The 18,277-nt window shown below is 57.5% G+C and overlaps 2 protein-coding genes across 5 annotated transcripts in view; both read right to left on the bottom strand.

Moving 5' to 3' along the window:
* MUS81 (MUS81 structure-specific endonuclease subunit) overlaps positions 1 to 9,115 on the bottom strand; it is a 9,333-nt gene extending 218 nt beyond the window's left edge. Inside the window, exons 1-10 of the mRNA XM_085535505.1 lie at positions 8,981 to 9,115; positions 8,425 to 8,548; positions 7,923 to 7,987; positions 7,778 to 7,837; positions 7,620 to 7,685; positions 6,898 to 6,968; positions 6,214 to 6,399; positions 5,964 to 6,044; positions 5,182 to 5,300; positions 3,670 to 3,770 (exon numbers count right to left, since the gene is read on the bottom strand). Coding sequence (XP_085391631.1) covers positions 3,670 to 3,770; positions 5,182 to 5,300; positions 5,964 to 6,044; positions 6,214 to 6,399; positions 6,898 to 6,968; positions 7,620 to 7,685; positions 7,778 to 7,837; positions 7,923 to 7,987; positions 8,425 to 8,548; positions 8,981 to 9,097 — 990 coding nt within the window. The 5' untranslated portion in view covers positions 9,098 to 9,115. The remainder of the gene's footprint in view (positions 1 to 3,669; positions 3,771 to 5,181; positions 5,301 to 5,963; positions 6,045 to 6,213; positions 6,400 to 6,897; positions 6,969 to 7,619; positions 7,686 to 7,777; positions 7,838 to 7,922; positions 7,988 to 8,424; positions 8,549 to 8,980) is intronic.
* A 722-nt stretch (positions 9,116 to 9,837) lies between these two features.
* On the bottom strand, positions 9,838 to 18,257 carry BANF1 (barrier to autointegration nuclear assembly factor 1). Of its 4 annotated transcripts, none has more exons than XM_085535501.1 (5): positions 18,213 to 18,257; positions 17,856 to 17,901; positions 15,359 to 15,567; positions 13,062 to 13,196; positions 9,838 to 11,599 (listed from the first exon to the last, which is right to left on the bottom strand). In XM_085535501.1, exons 4-5 carry the CDS (start codon positions 13,185 to 13,187, stop codon positions 11,453 to 11,455), a joined length of 273 nt encoding a protein of 90 aa, XP_085391627.1. In that variant the 5' UTR covers positions 13,188 to 13,196; positions 15,359 to 15,567; positions 17,856 to 17,901; positions 18,213 to 18,257; the 3' UTR covers positions 9,838 to 11,452. The 4 variants fall into 4 exon arrangements, with proteins under 4 accessions (XP_085391627.1, XP_085391624.1, XP_085391625.1 ...); XM_085535498.1 differs by having other exon boundaries at positions 18,134 to 18,244; XM_085535499.1 differs by having other exon boundaries at positions 18,115 to 18,244.
* Positions 18,258 to 18,277: the final 20 nt, after the last annotated feature.

Raw genomic sequence — 18,277 nt, forward strand, 5'->3', positions numbered from 1 at the left:
AGAATGGACCAGTAGGGACCAGTATAGGCCAGTAAGGACCAGTATGGAGCAATAGGGACCAGTAAGGACCAGGATAGACCAGTATGGACCAGTAGGGACCAGTAGGGAGCAGTAAGGAGCAGTAGGGACCAGTAAGGATCAGTATGGACCAGTAAGGTCCAGTATGGACCAATATAGACCAGTATAGACCGGTATAGGCGAATAAGGACCAGTATGGACCAATACAGTCCAGTATGGACCAGTAAGGACCAGTATGGAGCAGTAGGGACCAGTATTGACCAGTATAGATGAATAAGGACCAGTATGAACCAGTAAGGATCAGTATGGAGCAATAGGGACCAGTATGGAGCAGTAAGGACCAGTAGGGACCAGTGAGGACCAGTATAGACCAATATAGCCCAGTAAGGACCAGTAAGGACCAATACAGCGCCCCCATTCCCTCCTATTCCCCCCTATTCCCCCCCAGTCCCTCCCAATCCCCCCCATTTCCCCCCAGTCCCCCCTATTCCCCCCCATACCCTCCCCAATCCCCCTCTATTCCCCCCCAATCCTCCCCATACCCCCCCATTCCCCCCTATTCCATCCCATTCCCCCCTATTCTCTCCCAGTTTCCCCCATTCCCCCCCATTCCCCCCTATTCCATCCCATTCCCCCCATTCCCCCCCATTCTCTCCCAGTTCCCCTCATTCCCCCCCACATCCCCCCCATTCCCTCCCACATCCCCCCTATCCCCCCATCCCCCCCATTCCCTCTCAGTCCCCCCCATTCTCTCCCAGTTCCCCCCATCCCCCCTATTCCCCCCCACTCCCCCATCCTTCCCCATTCCCCCCCATATCCCCCCCATTCCCTCCCATTTCCCCCCAATCCCCCCCAATCTTCCCCATTCTCTCCCATCCCCCCCCCCCATTCCCCCCCAATTCCCTCCCCAATCCCCCCTATTCACCCCCAATCTCCCCCATATCCTCCCATTCCTCCCCATACCCTCCCATTCCCTTCTATTCCCCTTATTCCCTCCCATTCCCTCCCATTCCCTTCTATTCCCCCCCATTCCTTTCTATTCCCCCCCTATTCCCTCCCATTCCCCCCCATTCCCTTCTATTCCCCCCCTATTCCTCTCCATATCCCCCCCATTCCCTCCCATTTCCCCCATTCCCCCTCAGTTCCTCCCATTTCCCCCCCATTCCCTCCCAATCTTCCCCATTCCCCCCCATTCTCTCCCAGTTCCCCCCATTCCCCTCTATTCCCCCCCTATTCCTTCCCCATATCCCCCCCATTCCCTTCTATTCCTCCCTATTCCCCCCATTCCCTCCCAGTTCCCCCCACTCCCCCCCATTCCCCCCTATTCCATCCCATTCCCCCCCATTCTCTCCCAGTTCCCCTCATTCCCCCCACATCCCCCCCATTCCCTCCCATTTCCCCCCTATCCCCACCAATACCCCCCATTTCCCCCCTATCCCCCCCATCCCCCCCTATTCCCCCCCAATCCCTCCCATATCCTCCCATTCCTCCCCATTCCCCCCTATTCCCGCCTTATTCTCTCCCATTCCCCACCATTCTCTCCCAGTCCCCCCCATTCCCCCCTATCCCCCCCATATCCCTCCCATTCCTCCCCATACCCTCCCCCAATCCCCCTCTATTCCCCCCCAATCCTCCCCATACCCCCTCATTCCCCCCTATTCCATCCCATTACCCCCCATTCCCTCCCAGTCCCCCCCCACTCACCCCCATTACCCCCCATCCCCCCCATTCCCCCGTCAGTTCCTCCCAATTCCCTCCCACTCCCCCCCAATCCTCCCCATCCCCCCCATCCCCCCCCATTCCCCCCATCCCCCCCCATTCCCCCCCATTTCTCTCCCAGTTCCCCTCATTCCCCCCACATCCCCCCCATTCCCTCCCATTTCCCCCCTATCCCCCCATCCCCCCCATTCCCTCTCAGTCCCCCCCATTCTCTCCCAGTTCCCCCCATCCCCCCCTATTCCCCCCCACTCCCCCACAATCCTTCCCCATTCCCCCCCATTCCCCCCTATTCCCCCCCCATTCCCCCCCATATCCCCCCCATTCCCTCCCATTTCCCCCCAATCCCCCCCAATCTTCCCCATTCTCTCCCATCCCCCCCCATTCCCCCCTATTCCCCCCCAATCCCCCCCATTCCCCCCTATTCACCCCCAATCTCCCCCATATCCTCCCATTCCTCCCCATACCCTCCCCATTCCCTTCTATTCCCCTTATTCCCTCCCATATCCTCCCATTCCCTTCTATTCCCCCCCATTCCTTTCTATTCCCCCCCTATTCCCTCCCATTCCCCCCCATTCCCTTCTATTCCCCCCCTATTCCTCTCCATATCCCCCCCATTCCCTCCCATTTCCCCCATTCCCCCTCAGTTCCTCCCATTTCCCCCCCATTCCCTCCCAATCTTCCCCATTCCCCCCCATTCTCTCCCAGTTCCCCCCCATTCCCCTCTATTCCCCCCCTATTCCTTCCCCATATCCCCCCCATTCCCTTCTATTCCTCCCTATTCCCCCCCATTCCCTCCCAGTTCCCCCCACTCCCCCCATTCCCCCCTATTCCATCCCATTCCCCCCCATTCCCCCCCATTCTCTCCCAGTTCCCCTCATTCCCCCCACATCCCCCCCATTCCCTCCCATTTCCCCCCTATCCCCACCAATACCCCCCATTTCCCCCCTATCCCCCCCATCCCCCCCTATTCCCCCCCAATCCCTCCCATATCCTCCCATTCCTCCCCATTCCCCCCTATTCCCGCCTTATTCTCTCCCATTCCCCACCATTCTCTCCCAGTCCCCCCCATTCCCCCCATCCCCCCCATATCCCCCCCATTCCCTCCCATTCCTCCCCATACCCTCCCCAATCCCCCTCTATTCCCCACCAATCCTCCCCATACCCCCCCATTCCCCCCTATTCCATCCCATTCCCCCCCATTCCCTCCCAGTCCCCCCCCACTCACCCCCATTACCCCCCATCCCCCCCATTCCCCCCTCAGTTCCTCCCAATTCCCTCCCACTCCCCCCCAGTCCTCCCCATCCCCCCCCATCCCCCCCCATCCCCCCCCATTCCCCCGATTCTCTCCCAGTTCCCCTCATTCCCCCCCACATCCCCCCCATTCCCTCCCATTTCCCCCCTATCCCCCCCATTCCCTCCCATTCCCCCCCATTCTCTCCCAGTTTCCCCCATTCCCCCCCATTCCCTCTCACTTCCCCCCATTCCCTCCCATTTCCCCCCAATCTTCCCCATTCTCTCCCATCCCCCCCTATTCCCCTCCCAATCCTCCCCATACCCCCCCATTCCCCCCTATTCCATCCCATTCCCCCCCATTCCCTCCCAGTTCCCCCCCACTCCCCCCAATCCCCCCCATTCCCTCCCATTTCCCCCCTATCCCCACCAATACCCCGCATTACCCCCCTATTCCCCCCCAATCCCCCCCATTCCCTCCCATTCCTCCCCATACCCTCCCCAATCCCCCTCTATTCCCCCCCAATCCTCCCCATACCCCCCCATTCCCCCTATTCCATCCCATTCCCCCCCATTCCCTCCCAGTTCCCCCCCACTCCCCCCTAATCCCCCCCATTACCCCCCATCCCCCCATTCCCCCCCAATCCCCCCCCAATTCCCCCCTATTCCCCCTATTACCCCCCATCTCCCCCCATTCCCCACCTTCTGCTCCTTGTACCTCCCATCAACGAGGCTCTGACAAAGATCCGCCGCCGTTTTCCTCTCCACCACCACGTCCAGCACCAGCTCGTGGGGGGGGCGGCCTAAAAAAGGGGAGGGGTCCGCACAAAGCCCCGCCCACCACCCACAAACCCCGCCCACAAACCCATTAACCAATCACATCGCGCTATAGCACAACCCGCCACCCCAAACCCCGCCCACAAACATAAACCACGCCCACATCTCTATAGCCCCGCCCACCGACCAATCACATCGCACTATACCCAACCCGCCACCCCAAGCCCCGCCCACTCTAAGCCCCGCCCACTTCAAGCCCCGCCCCCCACTTTAAGTCCCGCCCACAACAAACCCCACCAATCAGAATCCCCGCCCCAATTTAAGTCCCGCCCACTCTACGCTCCGCCCCACGTTAAGCCCCGCCCACCGGAAGCTCCGCCCCACCAGAAGCACCGCCCACTTCAAGCCCCGCCCACTCTAAGCCCCGCCCACAAAAAGCATCTCCCACCATAAGCCCCGCCCACTATGAACACCAGCAATCAGAAGCCCGACCCCACCAGAAGCCCCGCCCACTTCAAGCTCTGCCCCCACCGTAACCTCCGCCCACTCTAAGCCCCTCCCAGTTTAAGCCCCGCCCACCAGAAACCCCACCAATCAGAAGCCCCGCCCCCACCGTAAGCCCCACCCTCTCTAAGCTCCGCCCCACATTAAGCCTCGCCCACCATAAGCCCCACCAATCAGAAGCCCCGCACCCACCGTAAGCCCTGCCCACTCTAAGCCCCACCCACCAAAAGCATCTCCCACCATAAGCCCCGCCCACTCTAAACCCCACCAATCAGAAGCCCCGCCCACTCTAAGCCCCGCCCCCTCAAAAAGCCCCCTCAATCATAAGCCCCTCCCACTGTAAGCCCAGCCCCCACCATAAGCCCCGCCCACCATAAGCCCCGCCCACTCCAAGCCTCGCCCCCCACTCGAAGCTTTGCCCACTCGAAGCCCCGCCCCACCAGAAGCCCTGCCCCCACTGTAAGCCCCGCCCACCATTAATCCCACCAATTGGAAGCTCCGCCCACTTCAAGCACCGCCAATCAGAAGCCCCGCTCCACCAGAAGCCCCGCCCCCACTATAAGCCCCGCCCACTCTGAGCCCTGCCAATCAGAAGCCCTGTGCCCACAAGAAGCCCCGCCCACTTCAAGCTCCGCCTCCACCGTAAGCTCCGCCTACTCTGAGCCCCGCCCACTCTAAGCTCTGCCAATCAGAAGCTCCGCCCCACCAGAAGCCCCGCCCACTCTAAGCCCCTCCCACTCAACCCCGCCAACCAGAAGCCCCGCCCACCTGAAGCCCCGCCCACTCTAAGCCCTGCCAATCAGAAGCCCCACCCCAACAGAAGCCCCGCCCCCATTTTAAGCCCCGCCCACTTCAAGCTCCGCCCATTCTAAGCCCCGCCCCCCATTAAGCCCCACCCCCCATTAAGCCCCGCCCCCTCTAAGCCCCTCCCACCTTCTGGGTGGTCCTTCTCCCTGGCCACCCACATGAAGTCCCCCACGGGCAGACGGCGCAGCTCCACTCGCTGCCCCATGGCCGATAATGGGGGCAGCGCCCCACGGACACGGCCTGAGCTGTGGGTCAGAGCCACAGTGAGAACGGACACCCCATAGGGACTGGATCAACCCATAGGGAACCAGTTACCCTATAGGAACCAGAACACCCCATAGGGAATGGGTCACCCCATACCCCCCTATATGGTTCCATACCTCCCTATATGACTATATAACCCCCATACGATTATATCCCCCCCTATATGGCTATATCCCCCCCTATATGGCTATATCCCCCCCCTATATGGCTATATCCCCCCCTATATGGCTATATCCCCCCCCATATGGCTATATCCCCCCCTATATGGCTATATACCCCCCTATATGGCTATATCCCCCCCCTATATGGCTATATCCCCCCCTATATGGCTATATCCCCCCCCTATATGGCTATATCCCCCCCTATATGGCTATATCCCCCCCCATATGGCTATATCCCCCCCCTATATGGCTATATCCCCCCCCTATATGGCTATATACCCCCCTATATGGCTATATCCCCCCCCTATATGGCTATATACCCCCCTATATGGCTATATCCCCCCCTATACGGCTATATCCCCCCCTATACGGCTATATACCCCCCTATATGGCTATATACCCCCCCATAGGGCTATATACCCCCTATATGGCTATATCCCCCCCTATATGGTTCTATACCCCCCCATATAGCTCTATACCCACCCGCAGCCCTCAGTGACGTCAGCACACAGCAGCACCTCGAACGTTCCCGGCTGCAGCTCCACGCCGCCATCTTGGTCAGCGCTATGGACAGAGATCACGTGACACACCGAAGGTCACGTGACCCCCCCCCCCATCCCCCCAATATGTCACCCCTAAGGGATGAATCACGGGGGTCACGTGACTCCTCTCTTCCCACCCAGGTCACGTGACTCCCCCATTTCCCGCCCTCCCATGGTCACGTGACCCTTACCCCAGCAATGGGGGCGGGGCTTGGTCCTCAAAGGGGGCGGGGCTTGTAGGGGCGTGGTCACCGGAAGGGGCGGGACTATCGATGTGGGCGTTGTCTGATAGGCTGGGGGGCTCCAAAAGGGGCGGAGCTTCCGAGCTCTCAGCCAATCGCTGAGCCAGGAGGCGGCCACGGTCTGTCAATGAGTAACTTGGGGGGGGAATATAGGGTGACCCCATAGAGACCCATAGAGACACATAGAGACCCATAGGGACACATAGAGACCCATAGGCACACATAGAGACCCATAGGGACACATAGAGACCCCACAGAGACCCCATAGGGACCCCATAGAGACCCATAGGGACACATAGAGACCCCATAGACACCCCATATTGACCCCATAGGGACCCCATAGTGACCCCATAGGGACCCCATAGAGACACATAGAGACCCATAGGGACACATAGAGACCTCATAGAGACCCCATAGAGAACCCATAGAGACCCCATAGGGACCCCAGTGCCCCCCCCTGCCCCATAGAGACCCCATAGGGACCCCATAGAGATCCCATAGAGACCCCATAGGGAGCCCCCAATACCCCACAGCCCCCCAATCTGCCCCTCATACCCCATAATACCCCACTCCCCCCCTATTTACCCCCATATTTCCTCCTTCACCCCCTTATCCCCCCCCCCCCCCAAATACCTTGGGGGTCTCCCATGGCGTCGCACCAGATCCCTCCGTATCAATGTGCTCAGTGCCCCCCCAGGGGCTGTCTGTGGGGGGGGGGGGAACAGACCCCCATAGGAATCCCATAGGAATCCCATAGGAATCCCATAGGACCCCCCATAGGATCCCCAAGACCCCCCCCCATGTCCCCATAGGACCCCCAAGACCACCATAAGACCCCATAAGACCCCCCCCATGTCCCCATAGGACCCCCAAGAACCCCATAGGCCCCCATAGGGCCCCCAAGACCCTCTCCATGGCCCCATAGGACCCCCAAGACCACCACAGGACTCCATAGAACCCCGAAGACCCCCATAGGACCCCATAGGACCCAATAGACCCCCCTCATATCCCCATAAGACCCCCAAGATGACCATAGGACCCCATAGGACCCCCAAGACCCCATAGGACCCTATAGGACCCCCCATATCCCCATAGAACCCCATAGGACACCAAGACCCACACAGGACCCCCAAGAACCCCCCCATGTCCCCATAGGACCCCCAAGACCACCATAGGACCCCCAAGAACCCCATAGGATCCCATAGGACCCTCCTGATGTCCCCATAGGACCCCCAAGACCACCATAGGACCCCATAGGACCCCCAAGATCCCCATTGGACCCCCAAGAACCCCCCCCATAGGACCCCCCATAGGACCCCTAAGACCCCCATAGGCCCCCATTGATAACCACTCACTATGGGCCGTGTGTAAAGGGGCGGAGCCAGACGCCGAAGCTCCGCCTCCTGGAGCGGCTGATTGGTCTGTGGGCGGAGTCAAGAGTGAAGTGGGCGTGGCCATGGGGGGTCACGTGACCCGCTTGACTCCGTCCACCCCCCATAGAAGGCGGGCTCACCCTGAGCAAAGCGACCAATAGGATGAAAGGGGCGGAGTTTGGGCGGGGCCTGTATTGAGCCTATTGGTGGAGAGACGTGAGGGGGGCGTGGCCTCGTTAAGCCCCGCCCCCCGCTTTTATCAGCCAATCAGGGTGCGACACTCACGGTGGGCGGAGCCACGGCGGGGGGCGGGGCTTGTGGAGCGGGGGGGCTCGGGGGGAGCCCTTGTTCTATAGGGGGTAAAAATGCAAATGAGTATGCAAATGAGTATGCAAATGAGCATGCAAACGGAAATGCAAATCAATATGGAAAGCAAGCTCATCCGATAATGTCTTACTTCCGGCCCTCCCCACTTTTGCACCCTTCCACTTCCGGTCCTTCCCACTTCCGGTCCTACCCACTTCCGTCCCGCACCCGATCACGTCTCACTTCCGGTCCTTCCCACTTCCGCTCCCCACCCACCCAGATGACATCTCACTTCCGGTCCCCCCACTTCCGGTCATCCCACTTCCTGTCCTCCCCACTTCCGCCCCTTTCCACTTCCGGTCCTCCCCAATTCCGGTCATCCTTACTTCCGTCCCCTTCCACTTCCGGTCCCCCACTTCCGGCACTTCCCATTTCCGGTCCATCACTTCCGGTCCCCCACTTCCGCCCCCCATTCCCGTACCGATCCGGTGCTGCCTCATCCTGCTCTCGATTCTGGCACAAAGTCGCGGCCCGAAGTTCCTCAGAACAGCCGCGTCTCGGCCCGACCGTAACGGCAGCGGGTACCGGAACAGCGACCTCAGAGCCTGGGGTCAAAGGTCACGGGAGTCACGGGAGTCACGTGGTCAAGTCACGTGCTCCATACCCACTGACCTCAACTCTATGATCCATAACTTCCGGTCCTCTCACAGCCCCTCCTCCCCCCCTTCCACGTCTCTATGATCCATAAGGCCCAACTTCCGGTCCTCCCACAGCCCCCCCCCCGGAAGTCACGTGCCCCATCCCCATGGCCTTTAATCTCTATGATCCACAACACCCAACTTCCGGTCCTCCCAAGTCACGTGCCCCATCCCCACAGCCCTCAACTCTATGATCCATAACTTCCGGTCCTCCCACAGCCCCTCCTTCCCCCCCCCCCGTCTCTATGATCCGTAACACCCAACTTCCGGTCCTCCCACAGCCCCCCCATCCCATTGGCCCCGCTCCCTCCCTTGGCCCCGCCCCCCTGCCCCTCTCACCCTATCATAGACGGCCCTGGCCCTGGTCCCGCCCCCCGCCTCTTCCCGCCATTCCCGTAGCCACGCCTCCACGTGAGCGTTCGGCCGCCGCCGCCGCCTTCTGCGGGGCTCCGCCATCTTGGCATCGCCGGAAGCGGAAGTGCACAACCCCGGAAGAGCTAAACCGGAAGTACCTTTTTCACTGCGCCTCTCTAGATCGCTTGGAGGACCCGAACAGCTGCTCTGGAGGACTCTGGGGACCCATATCCCCCCTCCAGACCCCATATCCCTACCCAGACCCCAAATCCCCCCCCCAAAATCCCATATTACCCACCCAGACCCCAAATCTCTCCCCCTCCAGACCCTGTATCCCCCTCCCAGGCCCCATATCTTCCCCCAGAACCCTATATCCCCCCCCTCCAGACCCCAACCCCCCCCCTAGACCCCAACCCCACCCCCCAGACCCCCATATCCCCCCTTCCAGACCCCAAATCCCCCCACCCAGAACCCCATATCCCCCCCAGAACCCAAATCCCCCGCAGAACCCCAATATCCCCCCCCAGAACACCCATATCCCCCCCTCCAGACCCCATATATCCCCCCCAGAACCCCATATCCCCCCCAGTACCAAATCTACCCCCCCAGACCCCCATATCCCCCCCTCCAGACCCCAAATTGACCCCCAGAAGCCCATATCCCCCCCAGACCCCATATCCCCCCCCCAAGACCCCAAATCTCCCCCTCAAGACCCCAAATCCCCCCCCCAAGACCCCCATATCCCCCCCTCCAGACCCCAAACTGACCCCCAGAAGCCCATATCCCCCCCAGACCCCAAATCCCCCCCCCCCCAAGACCCCAAATCTCCCCCCCATACCGGGTTCATCCAACACAGCAAACATTTATTTTTACCTTATTTAGAAAAACCCTTTTACAAACAAATTTTAGGGCCGGGATGATAAAGTGGGGGGGGGGACACCCCAAAATCAGACCCCCAAGGATAGAGATAACATTGGGGGGGGGGGGTCAGTCCATTGGGGTCTATGGGGTCCCTCAATGGGGGGGTCAGTTTACGGACCCCCATCCCCCCCCCCCCCCCCATTTTGGGACCCTAAAACTGAAATGTAAGACCCTCAAACCCAACTTTGGGCCCAAAAAGACCAATTTTGGGCCCAGAAAGACCAAATTTGGGCTGAGAAAGACCAATTTTGGGCCCCAAAAGACCAAATTTAAGACCCCAAATTCCATTTTGGGGATCCCAAAACCCTTTTGGGACCCCAAGCTCAAATTTAAGCCCCCCAACCCCAACTTTGGGCCCAGAAAGACCAAATTTAAGACCCTAAATTCTCCTTTGTGGATCTCAAAAACTTTTTGGGACCCCAAAGCTCAAATTTAAGCCCCACAACCCCAAATTTGGGCCCAGAAAGACCAATTTTGGGCCCCAAAAAGACCAAATTTAAGACCCCAAAATCCCCTTTGCGGATCCCAAAACCCTTTTAGGATCCCCAAAGTCCAATTTTGGGACCCCAAAGCTCAAATTTAAGACCTCCAACCCCAAATTTGGGCTTAGAAAGACCAATTTTGGGTCCAAAAAGACCAAATTTGGGCCTAGAAAGACCAATTTTGGGCCCAAAAAGACCAAATTTAAGACCCTAAAATCCCCTTTAGGGATCTCAAAACCCTTTTGGGACCCCAAAGCTCAAATTTAAGCCCCCCAACCCCAAATTTGGGCCCAGAAAGACCAATTTTGGGGCTAGAAAGACCAAATTTGGGCTGAGAAAGACCAAATTTAAGACCCCAAATTCCCCTTTGTGGATCCCAAAACCCTTTTGGGATCCCTAAGTCCAATTCTGGGACCCCAATGCTCAACTTAAAGCCCCCCCAACCCCAAATTTGGGCCCAGAAAGACCAATTTTGGGCCCAAAAAGACCAAATTTGGGCCTAGAAAGACCAATTTTGGGCCCCAAAAGACCAAATTTAAGACCCTAAAATCCCCTTTCGGGATCTCAAAACCCTTTTGGGACCCCAAAGCTCAAATTTAAGCCCCCCAACCCCAAATTTGGGCCCAAAAAGACCAATTTTGGGCCCAGAAAGACCAAATTTGGGCCTAGAAAGACCAATTTTGGGCCCAGAATGACCCAATTTGGGCCCAGAATGACCAAATTTGGGCTGAGAAAGACCAAATTTGAGCCCAGAAAGACCAATTTTGGGGCCAGAAAGACCAAATTTGGGCATAGAAAGACCAAATTTGAGCCCAGAAATACCAATTTTGGGCCCAGAATGACCAAATTTGAGCCCAGAAAGGCCAATTTTGGGCCCAGAAAGACCAATTTTGGGCCCAGAAAGACCCAATTTGACACAGGCAGCCAAGTGAAGCAGCGCAGGGACGCGCGGTTTGACAACCGGATTTGGGACAAAGGGTGGGGATATGGGATAAAGAAACAATGTGTGTGTATAGGGGGTGGATTCTGGGGTGAATTGTGTGGATTTTGGGGCTCAGAGGAAGGCATCGCACCACTCTCTCAGGCAGCCGGAGCAGTCACGGCTCTGCTTGGCGTTGGCCCCACAAGCGTCACGAAGCCATTCCCGAAACAGCTCCTCGTCCTTCTTCAGCACCAGGAACTGTCCAAGAACAACGTAGGCCTGAAGGAGAGACGAGGCCTAGTCTTAAAATGACCCAAAAATGGCTAAAATGGCTATAAATGGCCCTAAAATGGCTATGAATGGCACTAAAATGTCTATAAATGGCCCTAAAATGGCTAAAATATCCCTAAAATGGCAATAAATGGCCTTAAAATGGCCATAAAGTGACCCTAAAATGGCCCAGCTCCTCGTCCTACTTCAGCACCAGGAACTGTCCAAGCACCACGTAGGCCTAAAGGAGAGACGAGGCCTAGTCTTAAAATGACCCAAAAATGGCTAAAATGGCTATAAATGGCCCTAAAATGGCTATGAATGGCACTAAAATGTCTATAAATGGCCCTAAAATGGCTAAAATGACCCTAAAATGGCAATAAATGGCCCTAAAATGACCATAAAGTGACCCTAAAATGGCCCAGCTCCTCGTCCTACTTCAGCACCAGGAACTGTCCAGGCACCACGTAGGCCTGAAGGGGAGACGAGGCCTAGACTTAAAATGACCCAAAAATGGTTAAAATAGCCCTAAAATGGCTATAAATGGCACTGAAATGGCTATAAATGGCCCCAAAATGGCTATAAATGGCACTAAAATGGCAATAAATGGCACTAAAATGGGCACAAATGGCACTAAAATGGCCACAAATTGCCCTAAAATGGCTATAAATGGCCCTAAAATGGCTATAAATGGTCCAAAAATGGCTACAAATGACCCTAAAATGGCCCCATGGTGGGTATAAAGTGACCCTAAAATGGCCCCAAATGGTCCCCATTGTGTCCCCCATTGTGTCCCCCATTGTCCCCATTGTGTCCCCTACCCCATTGTCCCCATTGTGTCCCCATCCCATTGTCCCCCCCAACCCATTGTCCCCCATTGTGTCCCCCAACCTATTGTCCCTAAATGTCCCATTGACCCCATTGTCCCCATTGTGTCCCTATTGTGTCCCCCATTGTCCCCCATTGTCCCCATTGTGTCCCCCAACCTATTGTCCCCCATTGTCCCCATTGTGTCCCTATTGTCCCCCCCATTCCATTGTCCCCATTGTGTTCCCCATCCCATTGTCCCCATTGTGTCCCCATCCCATTGTCCCTATTGTGTCCCCCATCCCATTGACCCCATAGTCCCCCATTGTCCCCAATTAGCCCCCATTGGCTCCCACATCCCCCCATTGGCCCCACATCCCCCCATTGGCCCCACATCCCCTATTAGTCCCCCATACTCCATTGATCCCCATTTGCCCCCATTGGCCCCATTATCCCCATTGGCCCCACATCCCCTAGTGGTTCCCCATAGCCCATTGGTTCCCATTGGCCCCTATTGCCCCCCATTGGCCCCACATCCCCTATTAGTCCCCCATACTCCATTGATCCCCATTTGCCCCCATTGGCCCCACATCCCCTATTGGTCCCCCATACCCCATTGTCCCCCATTGACCCCATTGTTCCCCATTGACCCCATTGTCCCCACCTTATCAAACCCTTTCTCCTCCAGCTTCTTGCCCAACACGTCCCCGATCCCGGCCAACGACCCCACAGGTTTGTCCCCCATCGGCTCCGCCACAAAGTCCCGATGCTTCTGAGACGTCGACGACATCACGGCTGCCTATAGGGACAATAGGGACAATAAGGGACAATAGGGACAATGGGGGATGTGGGGGACAATGGGGCAAATGGAGACAATGGGGCCAATGGGGGATGTAGGGTCAATGGGGGCCAATGGGGGATGTAAGGGACAATGGGGAGATGTGGGGCCAATGGGCGCAATGGGGACAATGGGGACAATAGGGCCAATGGGGGATGTGGGGCCAATGGGGGACAATAGGGGCAATGGGGGAGGTGGGGACTATAGGGGCCAATGGGGGCTAATGAGGGATGTGGGGCCAATGGGGGATAATGGGGGGCAAATGGGGGCCAATGGGAACCAATGGGGGGCTAATGGGGTATGGGGGGCCAATGGGGGCCAATGGGGTATGGGGGGCCAATGGGGGCTAATGGGGAATGTGGGGGACAATGGGAGAAGTGGGGACAATGGGGGCAAATGGGGATCAATGGGGGATAATGGGGGCAATGGGGCCAATGGGGGATAATGGGGGCAATGGGGGATAATGGGGGCAATGGGGGATAATGGGGGATGTAGGGGACATTGGGGCAATGGGGCCAATGGGGGATAATGGGGTACAATGGGGGATAATGGGGGATGTGGGGGCCAATGGGGGATGTGGGGCCAATGGGGGATGTGGGGCCAATGGGGGCCAATGGGGGATAATGGGGACAGTGGGGGCCAATGGGGGATAATGGGGCCAATGGGGGATGTAGGGCCAATGGGGATAATGGAGCCAATGGGGGCTAATGGGGAGCAGTAGGGGATGTGGGGCCAATGGGGGCAAATGGGGATCAATGGGGCCAATGGGGGGATGTGGGGCCAATGGGCGCAATGGGGCCAATGGGGGGATGTGGGGCCAATGGGCGCAATGGGGCCAATGGGGCCAATGGAGACAATGGGGCCAATGGGGGATGTAGGGCCAATGGGGGATGTGGGGCCAATGGGGATAATGGCGCCTAATGGGGGGCAGTAAGGGATGTGGGGCCAACGGGGGCAAATGGGGATCAATGGAGCCAATGGGGGATGTGGGGCCAATGGGTGCAATGGAGACAATGGGGGCCAATGGGGGCCAATAGGGGCAATGGGGGAGGTGGGGACTATAGGGGCTAATGGGGGCTAATGAGGGATGTGGGGCCAATGGGGGATAATGGGGGGCAAATGGGGGTCAATGGGAACCAATGGGGGGCTAATGGGGTATGGGGGGCCAATGGGGGATGTGGGGCCAATGGGGGCCAATGGGGTATGGGGGGCTAATGAGGGCTAATGGGGGCTAATGGGGGATGTGGGGGACAATGGGAGAAGTGGGGACAATGGGGGCAAATGGGGATCAATGGGGGATAATGGGGGCAATGGGGCCAATGGGGGATAATGGGGGCAATGGGGGATGTGGGGACAATGGGGGATAATGGGGGATGTAGGGGACATTGGGGCAATGGGGCCAATGGGGGATAATGGGGTACAATGGGGGATAATGGGGGATGTGGGGGCCAATGGGGGATGTGGGGATAATGGGGGATGTGGGGCCAATGGGGTATGAGGGACCAATGGGGGCCAATGGGGGATAATGGGGTACAATGGGGGATAATGGGGTACAATGGGGCCAATGGGGGATGTGGGGCCAATGGGGGATAATGGGGGATGTGGGGGCCAATGGGGGATGTGGGGCCAATGGGGCCAATAGGGTATGGGGGCTAATGTGGGATAATGGGGACCAAAGGAGGCTAATGGGGTTTAATGGGGGATGTGGGGCTAATGGGGACCAATGGGGGCCAATGGGAACCAATGAGGGCTAATGGGGGCCAATAGGGACCTATAGGGGATGTGGGGCCTATGGGGTTAATGGGGTTGGGGGGCCAATGGGGTCCAATAGGGGCCTATGGGGGGGATGTGGGGCCAATGGGGGCCAATGGGGTATGGGGTCTAATAGGAACCAATGGGGCCCAATGAGAACCAATGAGGGCTAATGGGGGCCAATAGGGACCTATAGGGGACGTGGGGTCTATGGGGTTAATGGGGTTAGGGGCCCAATGGGGCCTAATAGGGGCCTATGGGGTCCAATAGGGGCCTATAGGGGATGTGGGCCCATTTTGGGTTGGATCTATGGGGGGGTGGGGGGGTGAGGTGACACGTGACCCGTCCCCGCTCCCCCCCCCCCCACTCACCTCCGCCTCAAACCGCCGCTCCCGCCTCGGGCCTCCGCCGCCTCAAAATGGCGTCACTTCCGGCCTCCGCCGCCTCAAAATGGCGTCACTTCCTGAGGCCGCAGCATCAAAATGGCGTCACTTCCTGTCTTTGACGCCGGAGCTACTTCCGGAGCGCGTGCTGACAGCCAATGGGATTGCGGCGCACGCTCACGTGAGCAATTCAAATCCTATATATAAAGACCCTTTATGGGGCACCAATATGGGAATAGGGACCCCCTTATATGGGGACAGGACCCCCTATATGGCCTCTAAACCCCTTATATGGCCTCTAAGACCCCCTATATGGCCTCTAAGACCCCTTATGTGGCCTCTAAGACCCCTATATGGCCTCTAGGACCCCCTATATAGCCTCTAAACCCCCTATACGGCCTCAAATCCCCATTATATGGCCTCTAAGACCCCCTATATGGCCTCAAATGCCCCTTATACGCCCTCTAAGACCCCCTATACGGCCTCTAAGACCCCCTATACGGCCTCTAAACCCCTTATATGGCCTCTAAGACCCCTTATGTGGCCTCAAAGCCCCCTATATGGCCTCAAAGACCCCTATATGGCCTCAAAGACCCCCTATACGGCCTCTAAACCCCTTATATGGCCTCTAAGACCCGTTATATGGCCTCTAAGACCCCCTATATGGCCTCTAAGACCCCCTATATGGCCTCTAAGACCCCCTATATGGCCTCTAAGACCCCTTATATGGCCTCTAAGACCCCTTATGTGGCCTCAAAGCCCCCTATATGGCCTCTGAGACCCCCTATATGGCCTCTAAGACCCCCTATGTGGCCTCTAAGACCCCCTATGTGGCCTCTAAGACCCCCTATATTGCCTCTAAACCCCTTATATGGCCTCTAAGACCCCCTATATGGCCTCTAAGACCCCCTATACGGCCTCTAAACCCCTTATATGGCCTCTAAGACCCCCTGTATGGCCTCACAGCCCCCTTATATGGCCTCTAAGACCCCTTATACGCCCTCTAAGACCCCCTATACGGCCTCTAAACCCCTTATATGGCCTCTAAGACCCCCTATATGGCCTCAAATACCCCTTATACGCCCTCTAAGACCCCCTATATGGCCTCTAAGATCCCCTATATGCCCTCTAAGACCCCTATATGGCCTCTAAGACCCGTTATACGGCCTCTGAGACCCCCTATATGGCCTCTGAGACCCCCTATATGGCCTCTAAGACCCCTTATATGGCCTCTAAGACCCCTTATATGGCCTCTAAGACCCCTATATGGCCTCTAAGACCCCTATACGGCGTCAAAGACCCCTTATACGGCCTCTAAGACCCCCTATACAGTCTCTAAGCCCCTCTATATGCCCTCTAAGACCTCCTATACGGTCTCAAAGCCCCCTACATGGCCTCTGAGACCCCCTTATATGGCCTCAAAGACCCCCATACAGCCTCAACGACCCCCTATATGGCCTCAAATACCCCTTATACGGCCTCTAAGACCCCCTATATGGCCTTTAAGACCCCTTATATGGCTTCTAAGACCCCCTATATGGCCTCAAAGACCCCCTATAGGGCCTCTAAACCCCTTCTATGGCTTCTAAGACCCCCTATATGGCCTCTAAGATCCCCTATATGGCCTCTGAGACCCCCTATATGGCCTCTGAGACCCCCTATATGGCCTCTGAGACCCCCTATATGGCCTCTGAGACCCCTATACGGCCTCAAAGACCCCCTATATGGCCTCTGAGACCCCCTATACGGCCTCTAAGACCCCCTATATGGCCTCTAAGACCCCCTATACGGCCTCAAAGACCCCTTATACGGCCTCTAAGACCCCCTATATGGCCTCTAAACCCCTTATATGGCCTCTAAGACCCCTTATATGGCCTCTAAGACCCCTTATGTGGCCTCAAAACCCCCTTATATCGCCTCTAAACCCCCTATATGGCCTCTAAGACCCCTTATGTGGCCTCAAAGCCCCCTATATGGCCTCTGAGACCCCCTATATGGCCTCTGAGACCCCCTATATGGCCTCTGAGACCCCCTATATGGCCTCTAAGTCCCCCTATATGGCCTCTAAGACCCCTTATACGGCCTCAAAGACCCCTTATACGGCCTCAAAGACCCCCTATACGGCCTCAAAGACCCCCTATACGGCCTCAAAGACCCCCCATAAGGCCTCTAAACCCCTTATATGGCCTCAATGACCCCCTAATGTCCTTAAAACCCCCCTATATGGCCTGAAAGCCCCCCTATATGGCCTCTAAGACCCCCTATAGGGCCTCAAAGACCCCTTATATGCCCTCAAACACCCCTACACAGCCTCTGAGACCCACTATATGGCCTCAAAACCCCCTTATATCACCTCTAAACCCCTTATATGGTCTTTAAGACCCCTTATGTGGCCTCAAAGCACCCTATATGCCCTCTATATGGCTCACACCCCCTTTTTAACCACTTTCTGCTTATTTTCACGCTTTATTCTCCCGTTCCTCACACAGCAGCAGCTCCGGGCACCATCCGGCCTCTTTCTCTCCACACAGCTGCAAGAAAAACCACATAAACCCCCATTAAAACCCCATTAAAACCCCATTAAACCACCACAGACCCTCTCAGACGCGGCCTTTCCCCCCTCAGCCCTCCGCTCCCCCTCACGGCCGCCACCATTTTCCCTCAGCCTTCTACGCACCAACCCTCCCGCCTCCATCCGGGCTCCGTTTATCCCCTCCTCGGGCCTCATTCGGTTCCCCCCTCACCCTGTGGATCCCCATTCACCTTCATGGGCCCCGTTAAACACACAGGGCCGCCCCCAGGCCCGGCCCCGCCGCCCTCCAGCCCCTTGAGGAACCCTCACAAAATGGCGGCGGGCGCGCGGCGGCGGGAAGCGGGCGAAGAAGGCGCTCCTCGCTCTTAACCAAT

This window comes from Coturnix japonica, unplaced genomic scaffold, assembly GCF_054131305.1.
Source record: "Coturnix japonica strain WE unplaced genomic scaffold, WE-NBRP24 Scf128, whole genome shotgun sequence".
Classification (NCBI taxonomy): domain Eukaryota; kingdom Metazoa; phylum Chordata; class Aves; order Galliformes; family Phasianidae; genus Coturnix; species Coturnix japonica.

Excerpts from the sequence above, each read along its gene's own strand:
- BANF1 (XM_085535501.1), bottom strand. The coding sequence starts at position 13,187 with ATGTCGTCGACGTCTCAGAAGCATCGGGACTTTGTGGCGGAGCCGATG. Across the intron at positions 11,600-13,061 it reads AGGAGAAAGGGTTTGATAAG|GCCTACGTTGTTCTTGGACA; the intron begins GTGGGGACAATG and ends TCTCTCCTTCAG.